This window comes from Heteronotia binoei, chromosome 5, assembly GCF_032191835.1.
Source record: "Heteronotia binoei isolate CCM8104 ecotype False Entrance Well chromosome 5, APGP_CSIRO_Hbin_v1, whole genome shotgun sequence".
Lineage (NCBI taxonomy): Eukaryota > Metazoa > Chordata > Lepidosauria > Squamata > Gekkonidae > Heteronotia > Heteronotia binoei.
In genome coordinates this window covers 40281205-40302615 of record NC_083227.1, presented here as the reverse complement: position 1 = coordinate 40302615, position 21411 = coordinate 40281205, and the positions used below count along the sequence as shown (strand labels likewise).

The 21411-nt window shown below is 38.4% G+C and overlaps 1 protein-coding gene across 1 annotated transcript in view; it reads left to right on the top strand.

Moving 5' to 3' along the window:
* LOC132572334 (E3 ubiquitin-protein ligase TRIM39-like) overlaps nt 1-21049 on the top strand; it is a 28237-nt gene extending 7188 nt beyond the window's left edge. Inside the window, exons 4-7 of the mRNA XM_060239253.1 lie at nt 2263-2285; nt 5314-5432; nt 17571-17600; nt 18424-21049. Coding sequence (XP_060095236.1) covers nt 2263-2285; nt 5314-5432; nt 17571-17600; nt 18424-18941 — 690 coding nt within the window. The 3' untranslated portion in view covers nt 18942-21049. The remainder of the gene's footprint in view (nt 1-2262; nt 2286-5313; nt 5433-17570; nt 17601-18423) is intronic.
* The last annotated feature ends 362 nt before the right edge of the window (nt 21050-21411 follow it).

Below are 21411 nucleotides of genomic sequence, written 5' to 3'. Positions count from 1 at the left end.
TTCTTATTAAAAATTCCATATCTAATTACCCACAGAGGGAAGAATAGTTCAGAGACCCTTTTTCCTGAAAGATTTCCACATCTTGATTTTTTGCTGCTTAACTCAACCATATTGAAAATACAGACTAGTTTATTAGTTTAACAATATCGCCATTAAAATGAGTCTAAGAAACAAATATCTTTATCTGTTAAGAACAAATCTACCAAATTAAAAGATAATTATGTTGTCTACCTTCTTAAAAGTTAATCCAAGTTAACTATTTATTTACATACAGTTCTTTTCAAAACTTTTCAATCTTTTAGCGCTCATATCCATATTACTCTAGAAGAAACAGCTTAATATAACCCAAAAATATCACTTAGCCTTTTAAGATCGCATATCAGTTCTTATCGAGAGTTCCATATCTGACTACGCACAGAGAGAGAGACAATTAAAAAACCCTTTTTCCTAAAAAATTTCCACATCTTGATTTTTTGGCTGAGGTGCACCTTCTCTCTCCTTAATGCAGTCATCCCTTTCGGTAAAAGTAGGAAGGATTCTAAGCCATTTATTCCTCTCAGAAAAACTTCAATCGGTCTCGATTTCCGATTTTTCTTTTTAATTGCACCATAAGGTTTCATTTTGGTTTTCTTTTGTTCATTTCCCAGCGGATCACTCTCCTTTTTCAATTCCATAGACGTCACCAGGATCTCTGTAACACTCTGCTCATGTAGATTTGAGATTTCACTAGCTTTCAGCATAAAAGTTACCATTTGTTTTTTAATCAACTCTAACGAACCAAGATCCTGCTTCAGAGAAATTATGCTACGTAATATGTCTTTTTAAAAAAAATTTCGCTTGGTAATGCCATTTTTCTCTGTCAGCAAACTCAGTCTATTAATCCAAGTTGAAAAGTAGCTCAGAGACCCAGTTAATTAGTCTGCCTCTCCAAATCTCCAGCTGTGATTTTGGATGTTACCATTTCAGTTGCAATCAAAGACAGATCTCTCTAGAATATATCTCATTTTTGTTCAGACCATATTGCAGCCAGATAATAGCCTTTTTAACACATATCCAATTATAATCCGGGTCGATTTAGGTATCTGTATTCAGTCTAATTCAGATTGTTGCCAATGCTCAAAGTTGTTCTTTTAACTTTTTGAAGCCTCATTCACAGGGAAAGTGGGGGTGGAATCCACTTATTTCCCTTCCTTTGAACTGACCCGTTTGTTGTTATGTAAAATGACCCATTAGCCAGTGGTATTGAAAGCATACTTACTTGCCAAGTAGAATTGCCATGCTTGAGGTAGGAAAGCGATACATCAGGAGCTTACTGAAAGAAAAGAAAGAAAGCGGTCGGGCGTTCACCTCTTTCTGCTGTGTTAGCTGACATGGCGGTGGAGCTTCGGGGCATACAAGAAAGACAGGAACAGCCGCTGTTATGCCCCTGGCTTCTTGCAAAAGTCCCATGCCGAAAGAAAACCCTTTCAGGGTCTCCTTGGGGATGCCACGTCTGTGGCACCCCTCTAACTGTCTGATTCAGAGGGGCCGCTGGAGAGACAATCCGCGGACCCCTGCTGAGCTCAAGGCGACATAACTCGCAAGATAAATAAGATTGTAAGCCCCTCTGAGTCTCTGATTCAGAGAGAAGGGGGGTTATACATCTGCAGCCTTCTTCTATTTGGTCGGAAAGGTGGCACAGAAATGCTTTAAATTAACAAATAAATAAAATTAAGGCCACACGAATTTTGCACAAATATAGGTCAAACGACTGCAGTGGAGACATTCTCTGCATGTCGAGGCTAAGCTGTATGGAGAAGTGAGAGATCTACTCGGTAACAGACCTGACATCAGCGCCTACCACCGTCAACTGGGGACTGCTTCAGGGAGTGGCCCGCCCCCTACCCCCCAAATCTGGCACGGTAGCTGGCATGCCAAGGAGGCTGCCTGCGACAGACAGCTGTGGGGCCTGCGCAAAATTGGACAGCATGGGGCAGGCCGAGGTGGGGATTCCGTGCCGCAGAGTGCTCTGTGGTTGCGGTGCCTGCAGTGGGTGCCTATATCAGAAATGTGAGCCTTCTACATAAAAAATGAGGAAAGGGGAGGAGACAGTTTCTAAACTTATGATCACAATAACTCTTCCAATTGCAAAAAAAAAAAATATGGTTCTTACTTCAGTATAAATGAGAATACTGTGAGGTGTAGGCATGAACTTCAAGGCCAAAAGCATTTTAAATGACCATGTAACACCTGTCTATATCTTTTTTTCCTCCTCCATTCTAGGATATTGGAAGCATGTTGGACAGGTATGTAATTTTTTAATTGCTTCAGATCCGTCAGACTACTTTTAAACAGACAGTTTTGCCTTCAAACTGCAGCAGTTTTTCAGAGTCTCCACACAACATCCTCCTCCTGTTCTTCCACCGTTTCTCCTCCGCTGCTCCAAAGGATGCTCCCAGAAGCATCAGAGGCAAATGCAGGTTAGCCTGCATGTGAATGAGCAGGCACAGATTGCACCAACACAGAATTTCAAAATTTTGTGCACAGTACCATCTTTGTTCTGGGTGTGGATTAAAGTTTCAGTCTTTAAAGTACAGTGCTTAAGTCAATGCTGCTGCTTCACTGACTTTTGTGGGGAATGTAGGTTTGCTTCCACTGGTCCTGTATGCTGATACATTATGCATGTCCCTGGTGTCATTTCTTTTTTTTGCTCAAAATTGCCCCTCGCAGCTGCTTTACTCCTTGAGAAATTCTAGATGAATGTCTATAATGGGTGTGATTTTTTTTTTAATCTGGAGAAAGATAAGGGGGTTTAATTAGCTCTACTGCTGTCCCCCCCTGTTTTTTGTTTAAGCATTTTGTGTGTATGTGCTTGCATGCCTAGAAGTTATAGTGACTTCTGCTGACTTTTAGTGGTCTCTGCATCTCAGCCCTGGAGATACTGTGAGGTGTAGGCATGAACTTCAAGGCCAAAAGCCAAGTACTTGCCAAGATCAGCCCTACTTAAGTTTCTGAAATCTGATGAGATCAGGCTTGATGGGCTATCCAGGTCAGGGCCCCTTCTGTGCTCTTTTAAAAGCAGCACCATGGTGTTTTCCACATGGGAACTGGTTTGCATGGTTTCCCCATCACTGGTGTGGCTGCCAGCATAGCATGGGGCAGTGGAGCTTCCACATGGCAGGTGTCCCTGCCCCTGTCCCCTAGCAGCAGCCATCTGTGGTTCCTTGAGCCACTGGAGCTTTGTCAGTTTTTTTAAATTGGAATTTTGCTATTGTTACATCGATATACTGTTATACCAGTAAGCATAAGAACTTCTGTGAAATCCCAGCTTTCAATTTTTAAAAGAAGTCTCTAGCCCATTCCATTGCATTCCTTTCCATTTTTATCTCTGTGATGGAAAGGCTACATACTATTTTTAATGAAAGCTGAGAATTCACAAAACATTTTACATTTATTTGTTGTCATAATAGTATATTGACATAATCAGGGCTTTTTTTGAGTGGGAACACAGGAATACAGTTCTGGCTGGCTTGGCATCAGGAAGTGTGGCCTAATATGAAAATAAGTTCCTGCTGGGCTTTTTCTACAAAAAAAATGTCCAGAATATAATGATATGAAATTGCTGCTTTAAAGCGCACCTAGCAGTAGGGAAAGAAAATGGCTGCTGGAGGGTTGTAGTGCTGGGATAGGAAATTCCTGGAGATTTGGGATGGTGCCTTGGGAGGATGGGGCTTGGGTACAAGTGGGACCCCAGAAATGTAATTTATTTATTTAAAATATTTCTGTTCTGACTTTCCACTTCATAAGGCACCCAAGGCAGCAAATAACTAAGCATGAAAACATTAAAACAGGATTTAAAATGTATATGAAAAATATTTAACAGTACAATAAAACACGCAGACATACAAAGGCAACACAGCAAGGGAGGAGGGCCAATAAGAATTTAATGGCTGTATGTCAAAGGAAACAAAAAGTCATAACCTACTAGCAAGACTAGATGGCATACATCCAAGAGTTCTGAAAGAACTCAAAGGTGAACTTGTGGATCTCCTGAGAAAAATATGTAATCTTTCATTAAAATCTGCCTCCATTCTTGAGGACTGGAAGGTAGCTATGTCACTCCCATCTTTAAAAAGGGTTCCAGAGGAGATCCAGGAAATTACAGGCCAGTCAGTCTGACTTTAATACGGGGAAGGTTGGTGGAAACTGTTATTAAAGAGAATTAGTAGGCACATCGATGAACAATATGGCCGAGGACCTGCCTATCTAAGGGACTGCCTTTCCCCATATGTACCCCAGAGAGCACTGCGTTCAGAAGGGCAAAATCTGTTATCCATCCCTGGACCAAGGGAGGCCAGACTAAGCTCTACACGAGCTAAGGCCTTCTCAGTGGCAGCCCCGATGTTATGGAATGCTCTCCCAGAGGCCATGCGAACCCTGCAGGACCTCTCTCAATTCTGCAGGGCCTGCAAAACCAAACTTTTTTGTCCAGCCCACAATAACGTAACGTGGGAGGAGGCTGCCACTGTTATGTTGCTGCACAATATCATCTGTAAGACCACTAAGAGTAATATAAGGAACAGAGAACTGAGATATGGAGAAACCACCTTTGTTTAAAACCTTTTAATAGCACCTAGTAATGTAGTTTTTAAATTGTTTATATGTGTTTTATTCTTTTATAATTGTAATTTGCCTTGTTTTTACTATGATTGTTAGCCGCCCAGAGTCCACTTGCAGAATGGGTGGCATATAAATCTAAAGTAAATAAATAAAATAAATAAAACAAAAGCTATTGAGGAAGACTCAGCATGGGTTCTGCAAGGGAAGATCTTGTCTCACTATAACCTATTAGAGTTTCCCACTGGATATTAGGGGGGGGAATTTTTGCAGACTCTTCAGCCCTGCTAACTACCAATTCTGTTCTAGCCAATTACATAGAGAATTTATACTTGAAATAATTGTGATAGATTTCACACCAACCCCTAGTGCTGATCAGAGGGGCATGACAAATGATTGATGGGGTACTACACCCTTTTGCACTACTGAGCCAAGGAAACTCCTGGGAAATGCACAACTGTACTACAATATTGTGTGGATGCAAGAAAAAAACCTGCTTCCCAATATCATTGAACCCAGGACAGATAAAGCCATGTGGAAATGGCCCAGATCATGAATTCAGCTCAGCTGAGAATCGACTTCTGAGGGAACATTTATACATTAATGTTGTTTTCTAAATTGTTTTCTGAGCGTCTTTGAAAGCCAGTTTGGCTGAAAAGTTTAAATTAGGTCCTGACCAGGAACAGAATCCATTATGTTACAGCTTTCTCTTTTCAGATGTAAGAAGGGGAAATTCTGTTATCCAGTTGTACCGGATACTTCAGCTATGAAGGGAAGGCTTAATCAGCTCCCTCAAGAGAGCACATCTCTGCAAAGTTCTTTGAAGAATTTCCAAGGTAAAAGAGAACACGTATGATTGCTGGGACCAGAAGTGAGAGCCAGCCAGTAAGGTGAAGTGTTAAGAACATAAGAGAAGCCATGTTGGATCAGGCCAACGGCCCATCCAGTCCAACACTCTGTGTCACACAGTGGCAAAAAATTTTATATATACACACACACTGTGGCTAATAGCCACTGATGGACCTGTGCTCCATATTTTTATCTAAACCCCTCTTGAAGGTGGCTATACTTGTGGCTGCCACCACCTCCTGTGGCAGTGAATTCCACATGTTAATCACCCTTTGGGTGAAGAAGTACTTCCTTTTATCCGTTTTAACCTGTCTGCTCAGCAATTTCATCGAATGCCCACGAATGTTAAGAGACAAAAGTGAGAGCTGGCATGGTACAGTGGTTAAGAGCAGAGGAATCTGATCTGAAGAACCAGTATTTTATTCCCCGTTCCTTTTTGCAGATTTAAATTTTTATTGGTTTTCAAGAAAAGTGAAGGGAAAAGGGAAATAGAAAATTAGATATAAACATCTGTAATAATATAGTTTAGCCTGTATAGAACTACTTCCTTAAATTCACACCTTATCAAGTATTGTTATCACGTTACACTGTATCAATATGCTCTTAGTAAAATATTTTAACGATTGCAAGCCTATGGCTAAATTATCCATTTAGCTTTAGATTTCAAATATATATACCATTATTATATAGATTACAGGAGAAGGGGGCAAAAGTTCACACCAGAGAATCTTAAGTGTCTAACCACATATGCAGCTTCACCCAAAGTTTTCTTGCTTCTTCCTTGGCTTTCCTGGCAAGTAACTGGGATAAGTAGTCCATCTCAGCCGTTTCCAGTATTTTCTCCTTCAAGTCCAATCTTGTGGGAATTTCTTGGAGTTTCCATTTCTGTGCCAAAAGAATTCTAGCTGCTGTATTAATATGTGCCAATAAATGTCTCATCTCTTTCGTATAGTCATCAGGATATATGATCCTTTTCGATCGCGGGCCTTTTCGATCGCGGCCCCTACCCTGTGGAACCGACTCCCAGAGGAGGTGCGGGCCCTGTGGAACCTTGAACAGTTCCGCAGGGCCTGCAAGACCACCCTTTTTAAATTAGCATACTCGGACTGCTAGGAAAAAACGGTAACCAAGGGTCCGCCAATGCGGTCTAAAGATCTATACCGCATCACAACTGTATTACTGGATTGGTTTTAACTTAATATTTTAATGTTTTATTGCTCTATATTGTAATTTTAAGGTTTTACTTGTTATTGTATGATTGTAGAATGTTGTTAGCCGCCCTGAGCCTGCCGTGGTGGGGGAGGGCGGGATATAAATGAAATAAATAAATCAATAAAAATAGTTCTGGTTTAAATTGAATCTAAGTCTTCAGGATTTTCTGTACTAACTCATGCACCATCTTCCAGTAGACTTTCACGACCTCACAAGTCCACCACATATGATAAAAAGACCCAACATGCTTAGTATATTTCCAACACTTATTTGACATATTAGAGTACATTTTGGAAAGTTTTTGCGGGGTGACATACTATCTGTAAAACATCTTATACAAATTTTCTTTAAAGGCTACTGACTTAGTTAATTCCATAACTTCTCCCATTCCTCTAACATGATATTACGACCCACATTCTTGGCCCATTGAACCATGCATTCTTTTACAGTCTCATCCTGCATCTTCTTCTGCAGTAAATATGAATATAACTTGGAAATTAGCTTTTCTTGAGGCTCCAGGAAAATTTAGGTATTGCTCCATATTAAAATTGACTATCTTATCTTTGGAATACCTGGACTCTACTTGTGTTCTCAACCACCAACTCATTTTAATATCCATGTTTGCCAGTTCTTCCTTAGATTTCAATTGGTTATCTTTTTTCAACAATTCATATCTATAACTCTGGTTTGGTTTTATAAGGTTTGGGGGTGTAAATGCTTCCACAGGGGACACCCATCTTGGAATTTTCTGATAAATTCTTGGTTTTAACCACGTCCATGTATGGTACAAGGATTTCCTGAACCAATGATTCTTGAAATATGAAAGTCCTTCTAGTCTTTGGTACCATAGTTACGCATGCCAACTCAAAGTAAGATCATGGCCCTCTAACATCAACTGTCTTCTATCATTCAAAAGAACCCAGTCTCTTACCCAGGTCAGCACCAAAGCTCTATAATACAATTGCTATTCAGGTAGACCCAAGCCCGCTCTTGTTTTAGAGTCCTGTAATGTCTTCAGTTTAATTTTTGTTTTTCTTTTCTTTCACCAAATAAATTCAGAGACCATTTTATTCAATTTCTGAAATAATACATTAGTTAAAGGCACTGGTATAGTTTGGAAGAGGAGTAGCAATCTTGGCAAAATGTTCATTTTTACTGAAACTATTCTTCCCATTAAGGATAAATTCAAATCTTGCCTTTTCTCTAGATCTTTTTTAATCTCTTTAAGTTTATCATAGTTGTCTACCTTTAAATTGCTGCATTTATTTGTAATATGAATGCCCAGATACTTTTTTCCCATAAGAGAATCCTGATTTTTGTTGAAGTAGTTGAGATTGTTCTGTCATGGACTTCCGAAGTTGGAACATGGAGAATTGAGCTGCTTCTCTCAAGAGGAGCGGACCGGAGCCTCTGTTCTGGGTAGAGAAGGCGACTCTAATGCCTGCTGCCTACTTTTCTCAGTTAGGGAAAAGGCTAAGACATGCTTAGGAAATTCTGAGGGGATTTACTTTGGCTGACGAGGAGTCCCAGAGGGGTTCCTTTTAGGCTTTGAAGAGTCCCCGGCGAAGGATTGCATTCCAGCATCTACAGAGGGTCTCCGAGGTCATTAAATTGACTTAAATTCATCATGATTCAAGCTTTCTTTGGACTATTCTAATATCTAAATATCTATCTTTGCAAAGGATGGTGTGAAGAAGGATAAATCTGGTTTCTGGTTTCTTATCTATCATTCCGGGACTAAAATAAGTTTTATGTGGGATAAGAATTAAGATTTGGACTCAAATATAATATTCTAAAGTTAAGAAGAAAGGAAAGGGGGTAATTTTGGGACTTTTGGAATTTAAGAAGCAAAGGTAAAAGACGAAAAACAACTTTTGTTTGGAATACTTGCGGTTTCTGTAAAAACCCCCATCATCACAGAATTGCTGAACTGGAAGACGTCACAGGAAGTGGCATCACAAAAGTATCACGGGATTTCTCAACCATCGAAAATGAGACTTCGTGGCAAGAAAGAAAGTAGCCATTGGAAGAAGGAAAATTTTCAAGCTTCCTGGCCTTCTTTAAGACTATAAACCATAGAAAAACTTCAGCAGCCATTAAAGGAAGGTCAAAATTTTAAATTTTTTTAAAAAAGGAACGGGACTTTAAAAATCAGCAGAGCCAGCAGATATTATTACTGCAGGGTGAAACAGGTTGGATTATATAATTGAAACAAATTTTGGAGGTTTCTAAGAGAAAAAAGGAAAATTTTGTAAAAAGGGGCAGAAAAACCGGGGACGCCATTTTGTGCAAAATATAAACTTAAAAAATTAATATCTTAAGTTAGGAAGCTCTGAGAACGGCAATTTTGGGCTTATTGAAAAGGGCATATTTTAATCTACAAGACCCTGTGATTTATTTTTGATTTGAAAAGACCAACTTTAGAGCCTATTTTGCAAAGGGAGGACAGTAATGTCTGAACACAAGCTGGGACCAAAATTGACACGCATGAGGGCCAGTTCACTTGAAGAGGGAAAAATGGCTAAAATACAAGAGCAATTGGATGCTATGGAGGCAAGACTGGTAAAGTGATGAAAGATTTAATAACTGAAAATAAGAAGCAATTAATTAAAGAATAAAAAAAAGATATTGACTCAAGTGCAGATTCAATATTGAATCAAGTGCAAAAGTGGTGAAGACTGAAATTAAAAAAGAAATTGAGGATCTCAGAAATGACTCACAAGCAACATTAAAGAAAGTACATGTGGTTGAAAATAAAGTGAAAGATCAAGATTCCATTATTAATAAATTGCAGGAGAAAGTAGTTCTACAAGACTGTAAGTTAATGGAAAATCAGGTACGTCTGAGAGGAGTACCTGAAGATGAAGGATCTGATTTGAGTACATATATAATAAGAATCATTGCTGAGTTTTTGGGTGTGGACCCTGATGAATCTAGCTATCTCTATGACTATATGTACAGGGTCAATTCACTGTTTGCAAAGAAGATTACAATTACAAATGTTCAAGAACTGAGGAGGTTTTTTGACGAACATAGGGATTTTGGGGATGCAGAATAAAAGGAGAATCACTATGGATTACAAATTAATATCTTGGAATGTAAATGGACTAAATTCACTGCAAAAAAGAAAGGCTACATTTCATTGGATTAAAAAACAAAAATGCAGTATAATTTGTCTGCAAGAAGTACATATCAAACAAATGAATTATAAATTTTTATGGAAGAAACAATTGGGTATGGAATTTTATGCATTGGCTAAGGAGAAAAAAAGGGGAGTGATTTTTTATATCAAACAAGAATTGGATCCCAAATTGATTTTTAAGGATAATGATGGAAGATATTTAGCAGTAGAAGTGATGTTGAATGACAAAAAAGTGTTGCTATTGGGACTGCATGCCCCAAATGGGGCAAAAGACACCTTCTTTAAAGACATTTTGAAACAATTGGACCAAGTGACGTATGACCAAATAATGGTAATGGGAGACTTTAATGGAACAAATACTCTGGATAGATCTGGGAAAAGAAATAAGGAAGGGAAATTACCAAAGTCATTTTTTGAATTAATGAAACAAAGTTTAGAAGATATATGGAGGGAATTCAATCCCAAGGTGCTTGGTTATACATTCTTTTCAGCAAGGCATAACTCTCTCAAGAATTGATATGCTATGGACTACAAAAGATCTTGGATTTATGACAAAAAAATAGAGATTCTTCCTAAAATTGGGGCAGACCACAATCCATTAATGTGGTCTGCAAAGTTTGTAAAAAAGACTAGGAGGTGGAGGATTAATGAAGATTTGCTACAGAAACATGATATAGTGGTGTCTCTAGAAAAAGAAACCAAAACTTTATTTCAAATAAATGAAAAAGAGGACATTCAATTTGAAACTGTGTGGGATGCGTACAAAGCAGTAATGAGAGGTATTTTAATTTCATTGAACAATAAAGATAAAAGATCTAAAGATAAACAAATGTTGGACATTCAAAAAGAGATTGCAAAAAAAGAAAAGGAACTCAAAAAGAGACCAGGAAAAAAGAAAATTATAAGGGAGATTACAGTATTACAGAACCAATTGAGACATTTGTTAAATAAAGAGGTAGAATGGAATCTTAAAAGACTACAACAGAAATCATTTGAGGGAGCAAATAAGCCTGAAAAATACCTGGCTTGGCAAATGAAAAAAAAGGGAAAATAAATTTATTAATAAAATTGTATTGGCAGGTAAAGAAATTGTTGACCAAGCAGGAATTAAAAGGGAATTTTATAAATATTATGCTAAGTTATTTCAAGGCTGAAAGGTGGAAAAAAGTAAAATAGATACATATTTGCAGAAAATTCAAGTAAATCCCTTAACAGAAAATATAGAAAAGGTCTTAAATGAACCAATTGAAAAAATAGAAATTGAAGCAGCAATAAATTCAATGAAATTGGGAAAGGCACTGGGACCAGACGGTTTTACAGCAAAATTTGATAAAGTCCTCGCAGAGACGTTAGTACCAAAACTCCAGAAATTGATGAATATTATAAGGATCGAGGGGAAAATACCAAATACATGGAAGGAAGCAGTAATCTCGTTGTTACTGAAGGAAGATAGAGACACCACAAATGTAAAAAATTATAGACCAATTTTATTACTTAATAATGACTATAAGATATATGCTAGGATACTAGCAGAATGCCTCAAACAGCATTTGAATAACTTTATCAAAGATGAGCAAGCGGGATTTCTTCCCAGGAGACTAATCAGAGATAATGTCAGAACTGTTATAGATATTGTTGAATATTATGAGAAGCACCCTGAAAAAGAAATGACATTATTTTTTGCAGATGCAGAAAAGGCTTTTGATAATCTGAATTGGGGCTTTATGTTTGCAGTGATGGAGAAAATGGGATTGGAAGAAGATTTTATAAGAATGGTTAAGGCGATATATACTGAACAACAAGCAAGACTTTGTATAAATGCACATTTGAAGGAAAAAATGGTAATTAGCAAAGGAACAAGTCACGGCTGCCCTCTGTCTTCACTGATATTTATAATAACTTTAGAAATTTTGCTCATGCAAATACAAGAAGATAAGGAAATAGAGGGTATGAAATTAAAAGTTTTTCTTATAAATACAGAGTGTTTGCTGATGATGTAATGTTTATTAATGAAAAACCCATATATGCAACACCATTGTTGCTTTGTAAGATATAAGAATATGGAGAACTGGCAGGTTTCTATATAAATAAAGAAAAATTGAAAATTTTGTGCAAAAACATAAGGAGCCAACAGGAAGAATTACAAACTGTAACTGAGTGTGAAGTTGCTTCAAAAGTAAAATATCTGGGTGTGGAAATTACCATGAAAAATGTAGACTTTTATAAAAACAACTATGAAAAGCTTTGGCGTAAGATTGATGAAGATCTGATAAAATGGAATAAATTGAATTTGTCTATGCTGGGCAGAATTTCTGCAATTAAAATGAATGTTCTACCAAGAATTATGTTCTTTTTTCAAACAATTCCAATTGTGAAGGATAATAAAATATTCAGTAAATGGCAAAGGAAGATTTCAGAATTTGTATGGGCCGGGAAAAAACCAAGAATTAAAATGAAAATTTTGACTGATGAAAGGGGAGGTTTCCAATTGCCTGACTTAAAGTTGTACCACGATGTTTGATGTGGATCAAGGAATGGATGACATTAAATAGAAAACTACTGGTACTAGAAGGTCATGGAAATATTTTTGGTTGGCATGCTTATATGTATTATGGGAAAAATAAGATGGACGGTTTGTTCTCACACCATTATATAAGAAGAAATTTGTTAAATACTTGGTCAAAATATAAAAAAATATGGAGATGAGAGAAAGCCACTTTGGATTGTGCCAACAGAAGTCATAAAGCTATCTTTACATACTGAAGAAGGGATGTGGTTAACATATAAACAATTATTAAAAATACAGGGAGGAAAGGTGGAACTTAAATCGGCTGAAGAATTACAGTATAAATACAATTGGTTTCAATTGCAACAAATTAAGAGTTTGGTGGAACAGGACATTAAAAGCGAAGGTATAAGACAAGAACAAACAGAATTGGAAAGGACGCTGTTTGGTGACAATGAAAAGTTGATTTCAAGAATTTATAAACTATTATTGAAATGGTCTACAGAGGATGAAATAGTTAAATCTCAAATGATAAAATGGGCAATTAACATAAACAAAGAAATACAAATGGAGTCATGGGAGTACCTATGGAAAAACTCTGAAGATATCGACATGTTATAACATTAAAGAAAATTGCTTCAAAATGTTATATAGGTGGTATTTGACACCAAAGAAATTGGCAAAAATGAACAATCTGGTGTCAGATAGATGTTGGACATGCAAAAAGCATGAAGGTTCTTTCTACCAAATGTGGTGGACTTGTGAAAAGGCAAAACAATTTTGGCAAATGATTCAGAAAGAAATGTCAAGAATTTTAGGTTATGATATTAAGAGGTCTCCAGACATTTTTTTGTTGGGATTACAAATGGAAACATTTCCGAAACAAGATAGAACGATTGTGTGGTATCTGCTTTCAGCTGCAAGGACATTATATGAACAATTATGGAAGCAAGATAAAATACCTGAAAAATGGGATTGGACTTTAAAAGTTATGTCTTTGAATGAAATGGTCAAACTTACAAGAATCTTAAAAGGCTATGACTTGGAGAAGTTTAAAATGGAGTGGGAGAAATTTCAAAGATATGTTGAAAAATACTGGAAGTTAAAGGGGCATTTAGTGATTTTTGATAACAGTTGAAGTTTTGTGGAAGAATGGACTAAAATTTTAAAGGAACACTTATCTTGTTTTCTATTATATTTTTTTTCTTTGGAAAAGGGATAAAAGATAAGAATGAAGATGGATTACAAGTACTTTATATGGTTTTCTTTTTTCCTCTCTTTATATACTTATTCTTCTCATCTTTTTATTTGTTATAAGGTTTTGTAATATGAAGATTCTATAATTGATAAAACTACCTTGTATTCAGAAATTTTAGTAAAAAACACTGGTGGGGGTCATGGAAAGGGTGGAAGGGAGGAGGAAAATGTAATGTATTAACTCCGTATTAGCTTGTTTTATGAATATTTACAATATGTTACAGAATAATAAATTGTTTTATCAAAAAAGAGATTGTTTGTCATATTCTTAGTTAAAAATGTTGTGTTATGGTAATTTATCTTCAATCAAGTCCAATGGCCAAATTGATTAATCTTGTTCTGCAAATGTTCAATAGAATCTACTGGTTGCTCTAGTATAAAAACCAAATCATCTGCAAAGTCCCTCAGTTTATATTGTTCGCTCTTGATCAACGCTTCCTTAATACTTGAATCTTCTTTTATTTGATTATTCAATATCTCTAAACACAAAATAAACAACAGTGGTGACAGTGGACAGCCTTGTCTTGTACCCTTTTGAATAGCAATTGCTTCTGTTAATTTGCCATTCACCAACACCTTTGCCCTTTGTGAATAATATATTGATTGTATTGATCTCAAAAAGTTCTCATCATGCTCCATATCCTTCAGTTGTTGTAACATAAATTGCCAACAAATGTTGTCAAAGGCCTTCTCTGCATCCAAACAAATTAATGCTAACTGTTTATCTGAGTGGTTCTCATAATATTCCATTATGTTACATATTGTTCTAACATTATCTTTCAGATGTCTTCTGAGAAGAAATCCTGCCTGATCTTGATGAATCGTGCTCAATAATACTTCCTTTAAACATTGTGCCAGTATTGAGGCAAAAATTTTGTAATCCACATTTAAGAGAGAGATTGGCCGAAAATTCTTTATATCTTTCAAGTCTGTACCCTCTTTAGGAATTAAAGATATTGTGGCTTCTTGCCACGAAGCTGGGATTTGGGCTTCAATTTGGATCTAAATTTAAATGGTAACAACAGACAATCTTCAAAAGCTTTATAGAACTCTGCAGGCAAACCATCTGGTCCTGAGGACTTACCATTCTTTTTGAGATACAATTTCCCTTATTGTTATTGGCTCATTTAAAGTTCTCCATTGCTCGTCTGTAAATTTATTAAGATTGTTCTGTTTAAGATATTCTTCCAGATCTTCCTTTTGGACTTGTTTGGCTTTGTAGAATCGCACCACAATTTCACATATCTCCTGTCTTTGGAATTTCTCTTTGTTATTTTCATCTTTCAATACCGGAATTATTCTTTTTGCACTCTCTTTTCTCAGTTTGTAAGCTAACCATCTTCTCGACTTGTTGGCATGCTCAAAATAATTCTGTCTGGCAAATCTTAATTTTCTCTCCACCTCCTTTACAAGTAGTAGGTTGAGTTGGTGCTGTACTTCAATCTTATTTTGGAACTCCTGTTTTGTAGGTTGTACTTTTAGATTTTTTTTCAGCTTTCTCAGCCTGCAACATTAAATTTTGAAAGTTTTCAGTTCTTTCCTTCTTTTTCTTGACACTAAATCTGATTGCTAGCCCCCTAAAATATGCTTTAGCTGTTTCCCAAACCACTTGCATCTTCACATCTTGAGTTGTATTTTGTTTGAAAAAAGATTCCATTTCTGTCTTGGTTTCTTGAAGAAAATCTTTATCTTTCAGAACTGAGGTATTTAACCTCCAAGATCTTTTCAATTGGGCTCCTTTGAGTTTTATCATTACAGGATTATGGTCTGATATAACTCTTGGTTGAATTTCAGTCTCCACTAGATCTTTGACCAGGTCAGTAAACAAGACCTTTTTAGCCAAACCAACCTCCCAATGACTCATACACAAAGCATTCTAGCTCACAATAACGATTCACTGAAATACATTCTCCACCTAGAGAGGTCCAACCACACTGTTCCTTTAAAAGTCCTTTCAGGTATTCTAAAGTAGAGGGATATAGGAGTTCTAACAATTGGAAGAATTGGAAGGCTTCTTTGTGCTCCCGACACAATTAACAATTATAATCCAGGACTGGGTGCCCAAAAAACACCCCCCCCCCAGAAAAGAACAAAAACAAAACCCAAAAGAAAAATTGAGAGCAATGCAAGGATCCCCTTCAGCCAACCAGCTTTTTATAATCCATAAAAATCCATTTAAAAGTGTTTAAAAACAGGGGGGGGGGGGGGAATGCTAATAGCCAGGAGCCTCCAGTATTTTTATAATCCACTTAAAGGCTTGGGAACTTCAGAGTTAGTCTTCGAAAAGTCAACCACCTAGCTATTTTGGTAATCCACTGAAGACATCAGGTAGCTCCACAGGTGTATAATTAAGACCAGCAAAGTTTTATTCAGAATGGATGCCTTCCCTTCAGCACAGCCATGGAAAATCTTTATATCTTTAAAACCAGAAAAGATTTATTCAAAAGCTAAGTCCTTAAACGTTACAGAAAAACTCTCAAAGTCATTCTCTGGAATTGCAATTTTAAATCAAAGGCAATACAACCCAGTATACTTGCCAGACTTTTAAACTCCTTATGCATCCACCGCAGCTCCACACACACCAGGAGATGAAAGGTTGTATGGAGAAGCAAGTCAGATCAGGTCTGTGTAAGCCAGTTAGATAGTGTTCATGCTAGGGTTACTGATAGCTAGCAAGATCTTTAAGGCACAGAGTCATAGTCACAAGCTCCAACTTCTAGGCAAGTCTTTTGGAGGCCTCAGAAGCAGGGAAGAGGGAGCTGGGGGATTCTCCCCCCCCCTTCTCCATTAACGATCGCCTCTGTCTCTCTGCCTCTTGAGCTGCCCACTCTCCAACCGCGGTGATCCAACTTTAAAAGTAAATGAGAATATAGGAAGCCACTTACAATCCGCTTGTCAAACAGAAGTCGATCAAACAGGCATTTAAAGCTGACGTTGAAAGAGAAGAAGAAAGCCGGTGTTCAACCCCAATGCCATTTAAAATGGCGATCAAGGCAGCGAGGCTTGCAGAGACAGCAGGTTCGGGAAACAGCTACCATTGTTATTCCCACTCCGTGCTGTCAAGCCGCCAGCCTTCCCAGACCCTCCCTGAGTCCAGGAATCAAGCCCCCCAACACTGGAGCACCGCTGCTGCCCGATTGGTGAGCGATTCTTGGGAGCCTTCCCAGATTGCTCACCACCTTGGGTCGCCGAGACCGGAAGCCCTTTATTCCCCATTCCTCCTCCATATGAAGCCTGTTGAGTGACCCTGGGCCAGTCAGAGAGAGCCAGTTTGGTGTAGTGGTTAAGTGTGTGGACTCTTATCTGGGAGAACCGGGTTTGATTCCCCACTCCTCCACTTGGCACCTGCTGGCATGGCCTTGGGTCAGCCATAGCTCTGGCAGAGGTTGTCCTTGAAAGGGCAGCTGCTGTGAGAGCCCACTCCAGCCCCACCCACCTCACAGGGTGTCTGTTGTGGGGGGAGAAGACATAGGAGACTGTGAGCCGCTCTGAGACTCTTCAGAGTGGAGGGCGGGATATAAATCCAATATCATCTTTTTCTTCTTCACAGTTCTCTCAAAACTCTCTCAGCCTTCACAAGGTACCTGTTGTGGGGAAAGGAATGCTCCTTAGGGCAGAGAAAAGCGAGGTGTAAAAACCAACCATTTTCTCCTCTTCCTCCTCCTCAATCTGGGAGACTCAGGTTTGAATGCCCCATCTACCATGAAGTTTGCTGCATGACCATCACACACACTCAGCTGAACCATGGTCTCATTTCTACTCCCTGCCTCTACGGAGTGGCTTTAATTATACCATTGTCAATTTTACCAGCCTATTTAACTACCTTTGTTTAAACAAAATTATTAGTCTAGTAGTAATAGAATTGTTCATTTAGCAAGAAGCTTTCACAATATATCAGAAGTATTAACGAACATATTAAAATGGTGCATAATTTGTACACAGACAAAAATAAATTCTGTTGTACAATGGAAACTTACCTTTTTTCTCTTGCTCTTTTTATCTTTCTAGCGAACACGTCAAAATCGAAATGGATCAAAGGTAGGCCTCTGAACCTGATGCCTGTATCTCCAAGGTTCTTTCTTGTTCATACATATCTAGTTGATATACGTCCATGTGAGTTTCTGAGAGCCAATTTTACAGGGAGACACTATGTTATGTAACAGCCAGTGTATAATAATGGTTTACAGACTAGGATCTGAACATTCAGATTCACATCTCAATTCTGCTAACTTGGGTGACCTTGAGTCAGTCACTCCCTCAACTCAGAATAAAAAGGAGAAGGGGACCCCATTCTGACCTCCTTGGAGGAAGGTCAGGACAGAAAGGAAGGTTTTGTGAATCACCTTCCTTAGTGAGGAGACAGAGGAAAGCTAGGATGAACTATTTGCTCAGGGAAAGAGAGACAGTTTGTTTTCAGTTTCTAATGGGGGAGAGGATATGCTCCCAATGTATTTTTATGGAGGTGTTTCCAAGGCCTTAGACATAAGAAAGCCTGTGTCTGTGGTTAAATTGAAGGTTGCATGCAGGCCTCTGATGGATGATCTCAGAGCTCAACCAGCTGGTAAGGAGCAACTTGAATCTGCCTCCCCTCCAGCTTGCTTGGAAGACCAGTCACCCATTACAATATTATTTGAATTTAATCCACTTATTGGCCCACTGCCTAGGCAATGCAAAATGGCACTTGATGACACAATTCACCATTTTTAGTGGGTGAAAAGGAGGAATTGTGTGATCGGAGTAGAACATGTTGAAGCCATAGTGTGATTGCCCCGTCAGATTCCCTGCTTTTGATACCTTATTTTGCAAAGCAAAGTTGGTTTGATGAAAAGAATTGGATAGCCATTTGTTTACTCTCTTGCAGAAAATGTGTTGCTGGATCCAGAAACAGCCCATCCCCGATATGTTGTGTCTGAAGATCAGAAGACTGTAAGATGGGGGAGTTTCCGACAGCAGTTTCCCTACGACCCAAAGAGATTTGAATGTATTCGCTGTGTTCTTGGCTCTGAGGGGTTCACTTCAGGAAAACATTATTGGACTGTGGATGTTGGAGATGGAGATTATTGGGCTGTTGGAGTGGCCAGAGAAAATGTGGAGCGGGAGGAGGAAATTCCTCTTGAACCTGATGAGGGAATCTGGGCAATTGGGCTTTATGACAATCAGTACAAAGCTCTGACCTCACCTCCTACTGTGCTAGAGGTAGAGGATGAGCCAACAGAGATCCAGGTATCTTTGAATTATGAAGCAGGGACAGTTAATTTTTATGATGCTGAAGATAAGACCCGTCTGTTCACTTTTCAGTCAGTTGATTTTGAAGGGGAGGAAGTTTTCCCTTTTTTCCGGATTGTGAATTCATCAACTGTCCTGACATTGTCCTATTAAAAGATGGGGTAGTGCTCTGCCATGGTTGAAAGTGGCAGATGCTGTAATGCAAGGGACCAAGCTGAATGTAAAAACTGATTTGGGTGTGTTCTTTATAGTCTACTTTGTTCTGAAGAAAAAAATGTGACAATTACAACCACCTAGATTTAGAAGGTGACTTACAACCTGCAGCTATAGCCAGGACTAGACACAAAACCTTGAAATCCAGGATGGGATTATCAGATGCTGTCAGAAACGCAAAATGGCCTTCCTTCTGGAAAGTCCTTAGGAAGGGATATTTGGCTAGCAACGCAGCCTGCCATGAGGAACAGCAGGTCCCTGCATGTGGAAGCGGAGATCTTATTCCTTTGCAACTCCTCTCTAAACCCCCACATGCATACACAGAAATGGGCCCATGTCTAAGTCTCTTGAACAGGCAGATAACAAGCAATCAAGGCAAATCCCCAGGATGAGACAATCACAGCCCATAAGCCTGGATTTACTTAGGGCAACAGACAAACACAGAGGGACAAGATATTTCTCCAAACTAGCTTATTGCCATGGAAGAAGAGCCAACCCCATAAGATGCTTGTGCATCACTCTGACCAAGCACAAGCCCTTCTTCTGTCCATGGTGCAAGTGGTATCTGCAAGAAGGCTGTCTAGGGATCTCAGAAACTGTGTGTTCTACTGTTTACATGTTGTGACAGGGCTTTGTTCTTGCTAGCTACTGACCGTAGCTTTTAGATAAGCTGTCAGTCCCTTCTGCCTGCCTCTGATGGAAATGTTAGAAAGACTAAGGGTTGTTTTTGCTTTCTAACAATGCCGGTCCTCAAATGTTTATGCTAGAATAAAAATGCATCAGTCCTCAATGTACTGTGAAACTCCTAATGGTTCTTGCTACAACAAGCACAATAGCCACTCCTGGATGGATTAGTTGTCATTGAATTAATATTAGGATTTTTATTTCACCTTTGGGGTGCAAGAACTGACCTGAGTCACATGTTATATACCACATTCCTAGCTGATGATGTGAAGTCTGTGAACAGAACTTGCTGTGAGTATTGACTGTTGCAAACAATGATCAGCACTACAGTGGTTTAAAAGATCTTTCAAGAAAATTTTTCCTCACAGGATGTTTTCCCTCTCACCTCTCTTGGAGTTCTAGAGGTTCCATATTTCATATGTCAACTGACTCTATCAAGGAAATTGTAGAAGCCATTATTTTGAAGGAGAACCATAGACATGCAGATGGCTCGATGGTCTTTCAGAAGCTTTGGAATTTGAACTCCATGGCCAACAGCTATTAAAAGCTTCTTTCCTGGGAGCATAATGGAATGTTCTAATTGCCATGGGCCAAAAAAGTCATGTAGTGACCCTTCTAAATGAGCTAATAGGTCATGTGAAAAGACTCCCAGTGATGACTGAATTTTACAGACTAAACCTAAGTTATCTGAGAGTCTGTGAGAGGGCTTTGAGGTAACTATGCAATTTGCAAACCAGTTTTGGTTTATTTGAGGTGCTTATTGTAGTTGAGCCCCCAGTATGCTAAACTTGTGAAGTGTGCTTATAATGAGGGATCAGGGCAAGAACACATTTTCATCCTCCACTTTAAATTAGGAGCCTCCATCTCTTAAATGAAATTTTAAAATTGTCTCTTGCTAAACTGGTGATAGATATATTGTCATACTCCATTAAGATGTCTTATTTCTATCGCTTGAATGTTTATATTGTTTCATTATTCTAACTTTTGCTGGTATTAAATTTGTTATACTAGCCTCAGTGTATGATAAGCTTCTACTTGTAAAGAATCATTCCGTGGCCAGTGTTCATTCTTATATGGGTACTGGCAGTCTTATTTTTAAATTATTATCTAGTCTGGTTATTAAATGGCAGCATTTAGGAATAACTGGATGTGATATTTGACCTGGATCCTTGGAAGGGGGAGAGGAATATATTAGATTCTGAAAGTGCTTGATCAACATTTGTACTCAAATGACTGCATTTATTGTAGCCTGCTGTAGCGAAATCTTCTCATATCATCATTGTATTATTTGCTGGCATAGTGACCTATTGTATTTTTTCTCCTTATACCAAGTAAAAAAATAAAATATACCTATGATGTGTTAATGTCATTGTATTCTTTCCATTATTTCATTTATACATCGGGGTGGGGGGAGGGGGTTAGTTGTCAATCACTTCCCTTTTAAAAAATATTGGTCATAGAATTTGTCATCATCCAGTGAAAGCCAACATACAGTACCCCTTCCCTCAAGGGTCTTTAAGGCAAGAGACATTCAGAAGTAGATTGCCATCGGCTGCCTCTGCATAGCAACCCTGGATTCCCTGGATGTCTCCCATCCATCTACTGCTTAGGGCCAACCCTGCTTAAGCTTCTGAGAGGTGTCAGTGACAACACCAGGCTAGCTTTTGGCAGTCCTCTCCAGTGCTCATTAATATCAATACCAGCAGTGGCCAAACTGTGGCTCGGG